Source organism: Talpa europaea (assembly GCF_964194135.1).
Source record: "Talpa europaea genome assembly, chromosome: 2".
Lineage (NCBI taxonomy): Eukaryota > Metazoa > Chordata > Mammalia > Eulipotyphla > Talpidae > Talpa > Talpa europaea.
In genome coordinates this window covers 40,622,900-40,636,508 of record NC_140068.1, presented here as the reverse complement: position 1 = coordinate 40,636,508, position 13,609 = coordinate 40,622,900, and the positions used below count along the sequence as shown (strand labels likewise).

The 13,609-nt window shown below is 36.5% G+C and overlaps 1 protein-coding gene across 2 annotated transcripts in view; it reads right to left on the bottom strand.

Annotated features, from left to right (window-relative positions):
• The window catches only part of LAMA4 (laminin subunit alpha 4), a gene marked incomplete at its 3' end in the record, with an annotated part of 134,822 nt that overhangs the window by 14,424 nt on the left and 106,789 nt on the right, over positions 1 to 13,609 (bottom strand). For both annotated transcript variants that reach the window (XM_084227763.1, XM_084227764.1), the window contains exons 26-31: positions 12,861 to 12,999; positions 12,222 to 12,359; positions 9,695 to 9,828; positions 7,484 to 7,648; positions 6,568 to 6,721; positions 337 to 524 (exon numbers count right to left, since the gene is read on the bottom strand). In XM_084227763.1, coding sequence (XP_084083889.1) covers positions 337 to 524; positions 6,568 to 6,721; positions 7,484 to 7,648; positions 9,695 to 9,828; positions 12,222 to 12,359; positions 12,861 to 12,999 — 918 coding nt within the window. The remainder of the gene's footprint in view (positions 1 to 336; positions 525 to 6,567; positions 6,722 to 7,483; positions 7,649 to 9,694; positions 9,829 to 12,221; positions 12,360 to 12,860; positions 13,000 to 13,609) is intronic.

The window sequence follows — 13,609 nt, the reverse complement described above, 5'->3', positions numbered from 1 at the left end:
CAATTTGGATGTGAGAGGGAAGGTGATAGCAAGGTTAGATGATGCGTCATTTGGCATTTGCCCCATTTGATGCCCCATCTTCTTTTCTTTGATTGTCTTTTCCTTTCGTAAAATACAGGAAACTCCTAGGAGAATGTTGTTTCATGCACCTTACTTTTAGGAAGAAAGTCAGAGAATATAGTTTACTGGCAAGTATGAGTTATGTACTATTTATTTTGTTGATAAAAGAATAGAATGTAAGTGGGATGGCAAACTCAGGAAAAAGGTAGCACATGGCAAATAAGGATGAAGCCAGTCCAGGGTTTATGTTTTTGGAAAGATAGTGTGTTACTTTACTTTTCACCAAAATCTCCTCTTAAGTGTTCAAATTCCTGGCGGCTGTTTGCTGTCCCTCCATACTGGTAGGCATGCTCTATTGCTCTTGGCCTGCTGGAAAGGTGGCAATGAGAGTCTCTGGGGGCATTCTGTTCTGGAAACTTCAGGCCAATAGGATCCGAGGAAGGTGCATCTTTACTTTTCACTCCCTTTAAAGATAAGAAAGAGACCATTTTAAGGGATAAAAGTGATCTACTAATAGCAAAAATTCATTTATGAATGCCTTATCATTAATAATAATACTTGAAGTATACATCTGGGTATTTTACATTTATGAAATGTTAGACCCCTGTCTTTCTTTCTTCTACCTCCACAAGCAAATGATAGCAGTAGCAACAACAAAAAAGAGTAATAATTTTACAAGCCCACAATTGCAGTCTGTCATAGAAAAGCAGAGTTAAATGGAAGCTACAGAGGTTGCTGCTCTATCATTTAAATTGCACATCTTAAACAATTTGAAAAATGAAAAGTTGGTAATAATAAAACCCTGACAGAACCAATCAATGAAACATATATCATAGGAAAAATATTACTTTAAGACATAGGGAAAATATCACTTTAACGTGTCTATTTAACACAGAGATATTTATTTACAATGCTGTGTAAAAAGTTAACATATTTAGTGATAGCTTCAAAATGATTTAACAATATTTTTGGCAATAGGATATAAGATATACAGCAAATTGCTTTGCTGATTTTAAAATTTAGAGTTGTGAAACTATAAGCTAACATTTGATGGTTATTTAGCCTTAATTTTTGAAACAAGTTAAAAGTAAATGCAAATAAATTGGATCATTCAGTCATTTATTTATTTGGTCAAGCAAATTTTTATGGAGGTCAGAATCTGGAGGTCAGATTCTAATAGGCATAGTGAAGGGGAAGGGAATCAATGTTCCTGCATGCCCTCCATGCACAGAGTGTGGCAGGGAATAAAAAGGTGAGAAATGGTTCCTGTTTTTAAAGGAACCAAAAATTGATTTGGAAAAACAAGCATAAAAATAGCAAATTGGAAGACAGACTGGTACCACATAGACACGACCTTATATGACCTGCCAGAGGATGGGCTTTATTTTCCAGGTGACGAGGTTTTGAAAGCACTGACCCACTTACAAGGAAAGCTCGCAATGAAAGGACAGATAGGAGAAGAACTGTTTGATAAAAGAAAAAAATGAAGAAAATAGAGTCAGGATGAGATAAAGGATTAGATAGGAAAGATGACTTCTGGTTCAGGAATATTGCAAGAACTTACGCATTTAGTTTTCTCCTCCCAAATTCCTAATAAGTATAAGAAGAACTATACATACAGAAAATTCATTGTAGTCCTGGAAAATTAGGGAATTTCTGTTCATAGAAAAAAGAATTTCTGGGAGATAAAATAAAGATTAAACAGATGGGCAATAAAAATCTCAATCTCACCTGTGCAAAAGAAAAGACCTCCAACAAATTCAGTGTTCCAGGCAAATCCTAGAATCACCCTCAAAATCCAGGTACAGTAGGCAGAGGACAGGAGAGTTAATTAAAGTGCAGACAAGCTGTGCCATGCCCTCTTTTTAGGTGGCAGCTGCTCTAGTCAGGTGTTGGCAGTGGAGACTGATAGCGTGATTAGCCGGGAGTGCAGAGACTCATATACCCTAAAGAAAAGCCCACCAATTTGCACCATCCCTTTCCCATCCTCACACAGTCAGGACTTGGAAACAGATTCACATGCTACAGAAGCAAGGCTTCTCTCTTGAATGTGGGAAGTATGTCCTGTTACCGTTATTTATGGGCCCAGATTCTGACCTACAAATAATAGCCCATACCTTCAAATAATGGGTAGACAGAGTGGGCCTACCCACTGGAGGGCAATATTTCCTGCAACCCCATGCTGTATTTCATCTCTGGTGGAGTAACAAGCCTTGTAGTGAGAGCTATGAGCTCATTGAGGGACACAGTGGAAATACATACTTTGTGCAGAATCTGGTATGTGGGGATGAGAGGCTGGTGGGGCCTTGGGGTCTTCCTCCAATTTTGGTTATTCCATGTTCCCTCCATTCCTATGGAGAAGATCTCTCTCTTTCTAAGTCAGTGCATTTACTTAGTTATGGAAAAAGAGTAACTACAGACAAAAGGTACTTAGCAAAGTGCTGGGTTATTGGACATGAAAGTCTACTTTACCAGCTCTGTGAATCTTGTCTTTTTCTGCTTTATTGTGGGAATATATGGACTAGAATCTGTCTTTTGTCTGCTGCAGAAATTGGTATTTTCTGACATCTTTATATATGGCAACCAAATACTTTAAATCCTCTGTGGATATGTACTCTAATAATAATAAGTTATAACTTAATCAATTATACCACTGCCATGTAACACACTCCATTTGCCAAGAGGTAATCCTAAAATGGATATGTGTGGGGGGCTTCTGAACAGCAAGCACTACAGAGAATTTTTTACTCTGAGAGTCTACTAGCTGTCATTTCACTGGTGGCATCAATTTAAATTTAGCAATGCTATTTTACTAAATAGTATAGTGAAGCTATAAAGATGATAGTATAGTGGGGTCCTACTGTTAGGGGGAAAGGATGTCCTGAGCAAACTCCATACCGGCTTTGTGGACTCCACACCCAATCCTTCAAGACACCGGGAACTACATATCTCATCATCACCAAAGGGAAGGTTGTGAGGACCTGAGGGCGGAGTTAAGCCACTAGGTTCTTGGTTTGAGTATTTAACTGGCCATGTGGCCAGGGGTCGCTCTCTTGGCCACTCAGTGTGCTTGTTTTTTTGCCAGCTCGGCAGGTCATTGGGATTCTAGGAAGGGGTAGGATGCATTTATGAACTTATCTTCCTCTTTTTCTCCCTGAGTTATTCATTTCCCCATTTCCCCGTCCCTTGTAAATAAACCTTTTATCAAGCTTTTGTGTATGTCTGCAGTTTAACATTAATAAGTCTCCTTTAAGCGCGCGGGTGAGGACCCACAGTTAGGCAACCCGTTTTATATTGGGGTTGCTCTGTAACACTATCAGGGGCAAGAATCAAGAATTGGAAATCTAAGAAGTATCAAACACTTCTTTTCTGAATGTTTCTGTGTGTGAGCTTTGTTTTTCTTAGAGTATCTGCTTTTATTCTTCCTCTGTAATATAGCTTTTGCCTTTCTCTCTTCCTATAAAGCAGCTTTGTTTCTCTGTGCATGATTAATATAGAACTCTTAGTTCACAAGTTTTCTATTCAACCACCAACCTAGACTAATTTCTCTGGGTTCGAAGTTTCCAAGGAAGCAGTCTAACAGATTGGCTTGGTTCACATGATTTACCCTGGTTTAATCATCTATATCCAGGTAGAGGAGGTCAAATACCTAAAATAAGTGGGCCAGCAGGTGGGTGGGGAATAATTCTCAGAGAAAGGAGTAGTTGGTAAGATACCTCAAATGGTGTCTATTACAATACACACAATGTTAATTATCATATTAAACACTGAGATGCTTTCACAAATAATTCTACCTGTAGGAATCTGTACAAAGACATATTTAGTAATATGATCAAAAATCAATGTGCAATGATCTTTGCTCATAAAAGGAAGAAAATTGGAAACATCTAGAAGTCTATTAGCTATTAAGTGAATTATAATAAATGGAATATCTGGAAGTTATTATGAAAATAAATTACTAGAAGTTCAACTCTCTGTGTGATTCGGCTTTAATAAAATTTGAACCAGAGTTCACACATTTTTCTTGGTAGCTATTTAAGAAGCTATTGATACAGGCTAAATAGAAGATTAGCATGCATTGACATTCTGGTTACCAGAAAATATAAATGAAATTTATAGTGATATTATATCTTGCTATTATAAAGTTGAACTTATGAGATCATTTACCAGAAAGATTGAGAAGTTTCCTATGATATTGAAAAGTTTTTGTTAATAATTCAAAGGGAAGTTGATTGTAACCTTGATAATTTGAAACCATAAAAGTTTGTTAGGAAACTACATTTGATAGACAATTTCATAGAGAAAACTGTATTTGCTTTGAAAGTTGATCTTTCTCATTAGCCTATGATGTAAACCTGCCTGTGATCCCGTCCAGTGTTCATGTCCCAGTTAAACAATTCTCAGGATAACCCTTTTAGCATCAATATACAAAGGTGACAGTAAGACTTTATCAGACATTCTAGTCTTCTTTGAAAAATCCTTCATAATACCCACTAGCAACATTCTTCATAAAAATCAATGAAATTATCTCTCTGCGCGAATCAGTCATTGAAAAAAGTCCTCCATATGAAATTCAGGAAGACATCGCCCAAATAACCAAGTTTTGATTACATGTGGACAAGATTATTTTATTAATGATAAAGATACCATTGTGAATATGATGTTTCACAGGGATTCTCAAAAGAATCCACATAAACCCAAACACATGGTGAAATGCTCAATATATAATGATCAGTGAAAAACCATCACAAATGAGAAACTGGTGAGGCTGCTTCTCTCCTGTTAATGGCTCAAAACCCAGCATTGGAAGGAAATCTATTTTTCTCTGAAAAGTCTCTCAGCCTCACTAGCACTCAAAGCAATGCAAATTAAAACCTCAATGAGGTTATTGAATGAGGTTATTAAAACCTCAATGAGGTTATCAATGAGATGTTATTTTGTTCATTCAATTGTCAAATTATAAAGATTTTATTATTATATCTAGTGTTAGCATTGCTTGGAACAATAGGTTCTTTTAAATGCTGTTTGTGGGAGTATAAATTAGTATTGCCTCAATACTAATGCACATTCCCTGAAATCAGATAATACTGCTTGTGGGACTTGGTCCTCCAAAAACTCACAAGATTTTATAGAGGTAGAAAAGCTAATATTCACTGAATGTTTACTCAAAGCAAGGCACCGTGCTAAGCACATTTTGTGCATTAATTCATTTAATCCTTAGAACAGTCCTATGAGGCATATATCAATAGATATTTATTCAATATCTATTAAGATCATTGTTCTAAGCTCTTGGGATACATTAGTAACCAAAAAAAAAGAAAAGAAAAATGAACTTGCACCTAGCAGAGACAATTGATAATAAATAATAAACACAATAAAAGTCTATAATAAAATAAAATGTGATAAATGCAATGAAGAAAAGAAAAAGCAGAAAAGGCAAAGATCGGTGGTACTAGTAGAAGGCAGGAAGCAGGCTGTGGTCTTGCCCAGGTGCTTAAGGAAAGCCTTGCTGAACATATGAGAATTGAGCAATGCGAGGAAGAGAAGGGGTCATCTCTGCAGATATTTAGGGAAAGAGAGTTTAAGAGAAGGAAAGCTTAAGTGAAAACTGTAAGGAGAAGTGGATATGTCCATTCTAGAATAGCCAGGTGGCCAGTATAAGAAGAATGAGTAAAGAAAAGGAGAATGGGCAACATAGGGCCCCTCATGACTTTGTAGGGACTTGGGCTTTTACTGAGTGTATTGGAGGCCATTTTGAGCAGGGGTGTGACCTAGTAAGGCTTATGTTCACAGGGTTTAGCTGCTGTGTTCGGACCATATGGTTGGCAACAGATAGAGTCAGGGAGGTTTGTTGGAAGGCTATTGCAATAATTCATACGTGAGATGATGGCATTTTTGGACCAGGTGGGAGTCCTGGTACCTGAGTGCATCATTAAAATTAGACTAGGAAGGTGGGGGGGGGTTAGATTGGAAGATTGGGAAAGAACTTAGAGTTTTGTTTGTAATGAAGGCAAATAGTGTACATGCTGGGACTAAATATTAGAAAATGCATTTTAGGAATTCAAGATTTGATGGGGAGCAGGTATAATTGATGTTACAGATCAACTGTCCCTATATGTGGCTGAAGTGAAGGTCACGGAAGGAGGGAAAACAAAGGTAAGATCTGAAACTTTAATCATTTCCAAGACTGTGACAAAAGACTGTAACATGACAGCAAATGCTACTAGACATTTCTTGTACTAAATCATATACATTAGATATGAAAATTGTTGAGCACCAAGCAATTTTAATCCTTGTAGTGATAAGACATTGGAAGTATAAGTAAAAGCTGATTCAGACTGTTTCTCTGGGAACAAGAATTGATGCAAAAAATCTAATACTATAAAAATTCCATCATTCATCTGTGCGCAGTGAAAACTAGAGTAAATTCTATAAAGCACCAGCATCTAGAGTTGTGTGTGTGGACTATGAAGACAATTGGAAATATAGCACAGCATCAACTTTTACCTTTTTATTCTGACTTGTTTTAGATTTTGAGGAATTCTTTCCCTTTTTGTGAAGGAGAAACAAAGGTGAAGACTCAATGGGACACTCAAAGAGAGAAGTATGAACCTTTTCAGAATACCGCTGGAAATCTTCCACCTCTACATCTCTGTCCAGCCTACATTTGTAACAGAGAGAAAAAAAATTAAAAAACATTGCTCAGAGTTATATTATGAAAAACTGTGAAAGTCAAAGAAATTTGGCAATTAAATTTGTGTGTGTGTGTTACGGACCTTTATCCAATAGCCACTATCTCCATCAGCACATATTAAATGATCATTCAATAAATTAATCAATAATAACAATATGCTGGCACCAGCATTTTCTGACAGATGAGCATCTTTCTCCTTCCCACACTCTGTATAATTGGCCCACCTCTTTGTTAACTTAAACTGTGTTAAATTTCTCCTGTGCTTGTTTTTGTACTCAGGGAGTTCTTGTCTTTATGAAGGATCTAGATTAATGGCTTTGTCTAAAGTCATGCATTAATTAAGAAGTCTCTCTTAAACCTCTAACAAGTATTTGGGTATGTAGCTCTACATCTAATATTTATAGTTGCTGTATGCCAGGGGCTATATGTACATTATCTCACTTAATCCTCATAAAAAGCCTACTAGGCAGGCACTATTATTATTTGCATTTTGCAGGTGAAGAAATGAAGGGTCTATTTAATCACAGTCAAAAAGAATTTAAAGGACAAGAAACCCACACAAAAATCCAAGTATGTTAGTTGCCCATGCAAGTTTTAATACTGCCTTCTAATGCCTCTGCATTATAGAATTAGAAATTTTATAGTTTAGTTTCAGTAATGCAAACATTTTCATTATTGACTTGATGTTCTTTATCAATCATATCTTTATGAATAATAAAAATACTATACCTGGTAAAGTAGGCATTACTTATACAGCCAGTAAAATTAGCAAATTTGGGACTGATAGGTGAGCCACCGAAGTAAAACTTCTTTTCATCTGCTTGTGTTTGTTCTGCTTTTCCTTTGGTATCGTCCATACTCCCAAGTCTGCTTTTATCTACTATCAGTTCATATCTGCAAAGGAAAAAGTTTCTTTACACACTACAGAATCACCTTGAGATACCACTGAATTACCTTAGTTCCCTTCTCGGGTACAAGTCTTCTCATGAGATTGAAATGGAACATCTGGTTGAAGGAAAGATAATGAGTTGTCAGACTCTTCATGAGGTCCAGGATAAAGTGGTTAAATGGTTCTATATGCAGAAAAGGCCCTCCAAATCACTACTGGAATTTAAACTCATAATATCAAGAGTTCAGATGATTAGGCTCAGCATTGATTTCTTCTTTTTTTCCAGTTTTTGTTTTTGTGGGAAAAACAGAACATACCTCATGGTGATCATTTAGTCACTTTTGTGGGAAACTATTTTCATTACAAAGCACATTGAATGGCCAGAAAAGGCCTATTAATGCTTTTTTTTTAATGGAAGATTCTATAGAAGTAGACATACAATAGAAGCATCTACAGCAGATTCATTTCTTATTTCGGAAAGCTTTCTTCTTTTAAAAAAGAAATTCAGCCTTACAACAGATACTAAAATTAATTCAAAGTGTATTAAAAACTTTAATATAATATCTAAAATCATAAAATACATAGAAGACATAGGTGATAAGTTCTTTGACACTGGTTTAGTGATATCTTTGTATATTTGTCTCTAATAGCTAGAGAAATGAAGAGAACATTTTAAAAATGGAGCTATATCACACTGAAAATCTCTGCACAGTAAAATAAACCATTGTTATAACAAAAAGGCAGCCTAGAATGGGAGAAGATATTTGCAAACCATATATCAGATATAGAGTTAACATCCAAAATATATAAATATACAACAGAAAAATGGACAGCCTTATTAAAGTAAGCAGGGGAACTAAATAAGGATTTCACCAAAGAAGACATATAGATGGCTGACAGACACATGAAAAGCAGTGTACATCTTTTGTCATTCGCTAGGTAAATATATATTAAAATCACTATGACATACTGTCTCACACCCCAGAGAGTGACTCATATTAAAAAGACCAAAACAACAGGTGTTTGCAAGAATGTGGAGAAAAATGATCCCTTGTGTTCTGTTGGTAGGGATGTAAGTTGATGTAGCCATTGTGGAAAACAGCATGGAAGTTCCTCAAAAAATTAAATACAGAACTATCATATGTTCCAGTAGTCCACTTCTGGGTATTTTCCCCAAGGATATGGAAACATGATATGAAAATATATATGCGCCCCTATGTTCACTGTAGCAATATTCAAAATAACTATGATACAGAATCCTCTCAATGTCTGATGATCAATGAATGGATAAAGAATTGTTGTATATTCACAATGGAATACCATTCATAAAAAAGACAAAATCTTGCCATTTTAACTATATTATGCTAAGTGAAATGAAGGCAAATAGCAAATGATATCACACAGTTGAGGAATATAGAGAAAAAAGTAAGCTAACAAACAACAAAAAGACAAACCCAAGACTTTGGCAGCAGAAGGGTGGTTACCAGAGGGAAAAGGGTGGAGTGGGGGCAGGGAGAGGAGCAGATTGGTTGGTGGTGCCTGGTGAGTAGACATGTGGTAGTGGGCATGGTAAGACACATCAGTGCTGGGGTGAGAACTGTACACCTGAAACCTACTCAGTGTTGTAAACTAATGGTACAAAGAAAGAAATTCAGTACTACATATATTACAGATGAAATGAGAGCTTTCAAAATGTGACCATAAAAGTAATATTTTCAATTTTCTCCATCAAAATCCACATGAAATCAGAATTAGTGGGGCTCCTTTTATGTGCAAAACACTGTATTCTACCCAGTAAGTGGTACATGTGCAGGCACTTCCTTCAAGATGATAGCCTATCATTACACTGGGGGAAAACTTTAAGTAATTTTATAGTGATTTATTTGCAATGTCTTGAAAATTAATAGCACTTTGCTTGAAAAGTTGTCTCTTCCATCATTTGAAAAAAATACTAGAAAGTAAAAGAGCCTGCAGTTCATAACAGTCCTTTGAGAGAACCATGCTGTACTAATAGTTATCGGGTGGAAAGACTATAAAGGCATATGCTGTACCTCCCCTGTGAGACAGAGGCAATGACCAAGTGGGGCAGCCCGTCGTGGTACTGCCGGTCGGATGACTGCACTTTGATCCCCTTCACATCCATGAGCACCGTGCCGTTATCCAGCGAGATGGAGAACACGTCTGACTGAAAGGCAAGTACAAGTGTGTAAGGTGGTACTGCTTCAAGGAACAGCCAGCAAGGAGGCATTTTACTTGTGAAATAATTTCTATTCTTTTTTAATATTTTATTTTATAGAATTCTTAAATCATTTTTCAGTTTTGCACAATGTATGCATTTTCATTTTGGTTATATTCCCCATACATTGCACCCCCCTTATTTTGACCCTAATCCTTTCTCTCCCCCCCTTTGTGAAATAATTTCTATGAATAACACAACACAATGACCTTTGAGCTTATTGGTGTTGCCTATGAAATTAGACAAGTCTCAAGGGGAAAAGAAATCTCTTATGTTTTGAACTGAATGTTTCTGGTGATTTTGTCGTGCTGAGATGTACCCAGTGTCAGTAACTTTCCTAACTGGGGGCATTTCTACTCTACCCTCAATCTTGCCCTGGAAAAGGCAATATCTGACTCTCCTCAGGGATACTGCTAGGTGATGAGACATGGGTTATCTTGCTAGCTTATCTTTTAAAACGTTTGCTTTTCATTGATAGAGGAAGAAGAAAAATAAAAAGAAGTAAAAATGAACATTTCTTTTTCCAAATATGCTTATTACTTGTTTAAAAATATTGACAAAATGGGCCTCCCCAGTGGCGCAACGGTTGAGTGCTGGGTTGCGAAGCTGCCCGCAGCCTCTGCAGCGCCGGTTCCATCCCCGGCTGCTCCCTGGTCACCAGAGGAGGGTCCCACATGGCGCGCAGACCTCTCCTGCCGCCCGCTGCTCCCCTCAGCAGTGTACTTCGGTCCTTCTGCCTTCTCTGCTCCCCACTCTGGCTCTGGTGAATTCTCTCACCCTCCTGCACTTCTGACTGTACCCAGTGCTTGTATAAATAAATAAAATAAATAAATAAAAATAAATCTTAAAAAAAATAAAAATATTGGCAAAATGACCCTCCCTCTAGCTTCTACAGTCAGCTCTTAACATTACTTACTGGACAAAAAACCAGAGTCACCTGAGGCAGGTTTGGTGGCAGAAGAGTTTTGGGTGGATTTTCACAGATGCTACTGACTTAAATTCAACATAAATTTAATAATTATACAGGTGAATACAATAATTATAAAATATATTTATATATAATATATATGTATATATATTATGGCCTCACCATCAGTGTGTATGTAGTTGATGACCTTTTCAGAGAAAACTCATTTGGATCATAGTGTCAAGGAATCTCTATAAATCTTGCTTTATTCTTGGATAACATATCTTTATAAACTGAACTGAAGTGTCCTATGGATACCCAAGAACAGAAAAGTATTTTCTTTCTACTATTTTATAAAATGAGTTACACATACGTATGTTCTTAACATACACATAAGAGCTCTTAACATCTTTTTTGTGTCTGGGGCTGCTTTGGCAGTTTGGGAATACAACTGGATTCCTTATAAGTAATGCTTTAAAATGAATGAGACAAAATATGTAGGAATATAAAGAAAACCAATTATATTGAAATGTAGTCTCAAAATATTAAAGCAATAATTCTGTGATATGATAACATGTTTTCCTTTATTAACAAATTAAGTGATGAAATCTGGTAACAGATCTTATAACTATTGCTATTTGGAAGTAACAATGAACAACAGTAACATTTTGAGATATCTGTGACAATGCTAATAGGAAATGAAAAATTTCTATTAATGACATAGTCACAGGTACTTGCTAAATTACTGTGGTTTATTGCCAACATTCACAGTTGAAGAAAATACTAAATTCTTGGGCCTCCCTTGTGGCACAAGAGGCTAAGCACAGCACTGTGAAGCTATCTGCAGCCTCTGCAGCATGAGTTGGATCCCCGGCAAAACATTTTTAAAATGTTCTCTTCATTTCTCTAGCTATTAGAGACAAATATACAAAGATATCACTAAACCAGTGTCAGGGAGATACCCACATGGTGCAGCAGAACTCTCCTGACTTGCTCACTGCTTCCCTCAGCAGTGTACTTCAGTAATTCTGCCTGCTCTGTTCCCTACTCTGTCTCTGGTGAATCCTCTCACCCCCCCGCACCTCTGGCCTACACCCCAGTTCTTGTATGCATAAATAAATTTTTATATATAAAAAGACAATACTAAATTCTTGTTAAAGAAAGTAAAGATGTAATTTTTCCCTGCCTGTGTCCTCAGATTCACTGAATTCTTTCCATGTACCTCTCAGGGATGGGTTTACAAATCCTGGGTTAAGAACTCCCAAGGGACAATATTTATAATATCTTATAAAATTCTGAAATAAGGCACTCTCCATATGTACATGTGAGCCAAAATTAATATGAATAAACAGTCAATTCTAACATGCTTTAAAAATATTTAATAGATGAAATAATTGTCACAAAAAAATTTCCTCAGGGAAAAACGAATACTTACTCCTGAAGCATGATAGAACAGTAACCCATTTGGCTGTAATGTTCGGAAATTAAAACCTCCTTCAAAACCATCAAAGAAAGATATTTTCTGAGTTGAAGCAATGAAACTCTGTCCATTAAAATATGCTCTGCGAGATATCTGTGTGCCAAAAAGAAAGAATGAAAGAAAGAAAGAAAGAAAAAAAGGAAGATTAACGTGGTACTTGTGATGATTATCAGATGGATGTTTATCAAATTTCTCAAAGGCCAAAGGCCTTACCTGTTAGTTTCGACATTAATAGTTTTAACTTCTGATTTATATTGGAATGCAGGCATCTTAGCCTTCCTTCTGCATTCTTCTACCTGATGGGGTTCCAACTTCTCTATTTCTCTACTCTGAGTGAATAACCATGCTTGCACAGCCCTCTGGACTTTGGAAGCCCTTACCATGGGAAACTGAAGCAACTGGAGAAAACAAAGGGGATGCCCCCACCCACCCACCACCACCACCACAAGCCATTCTAGCTTAAATTACTCTTTCTGTTGGTGGCAGAGGGAACCAGGATGTACCTAGTATCCCAGAGAAGTTGATACTAACTTTTCTAGATCTGAGAGTGATGTTTTGTATTCATTTAAAGGCTTTTGACTGACTGGTACTTACAAGAGAGTCTTCTGGGCACCCATAGCCAAGTCCCAGTGTTTCTGTCTGCTCTAATAGATTGAAATCTTTCTTTTGGAACTGAAAACCCTTCATGCATCCTCTGAAGTTGATATCTAGGGGAAGGTGTACTTTTAGGGTCCTGGAAAAGAAAATTAGTCTTCACTGATATAGATAATGATGATTTATTTCTGCATTTGTAAGCAATGAAATTTGATTTTAGTTAGTCATTTATAGTAGCTTCAAAATCAGTCTTATCCTCATGCTTTCTTTGATAAAAAAAAATCCTTTAACTTACAGTTTTCAAAATCCTTTAACTTAACATTAGCTAATTATATCTCTAAAAATTCAGTGAGATCAATGCTGCTGCTGTTATTTCCCATTTACAGATTATTATCTTGAACCATAAGGAAGTAACATATTTGTAGGTTGAAATGGTCAGTTTTTGGCAGTTTCACATGGTTTAATCTATAAAATTAAACTAGGAAATATTAACTTATTTCTCATGTCACAATGTTAAGTTTGGATTTGAATCCAGTCTTTAGTCTTCCAGTAATCCACATGGATCATGGATTCATCTTCTCAACTACATCTACAACATGTTGTAATCAACTAAGGGTGGAGGAATGTCTTAGTCAATGCTATGTCTTTGGATCAATAGGAAAGAAATAAATCTTTTATCGTTAAGATCAGAGATGGCATTTAGCTCAGTCTAAATGCCTAGTATATAGCAGGTACCCAAGAACAAGTTA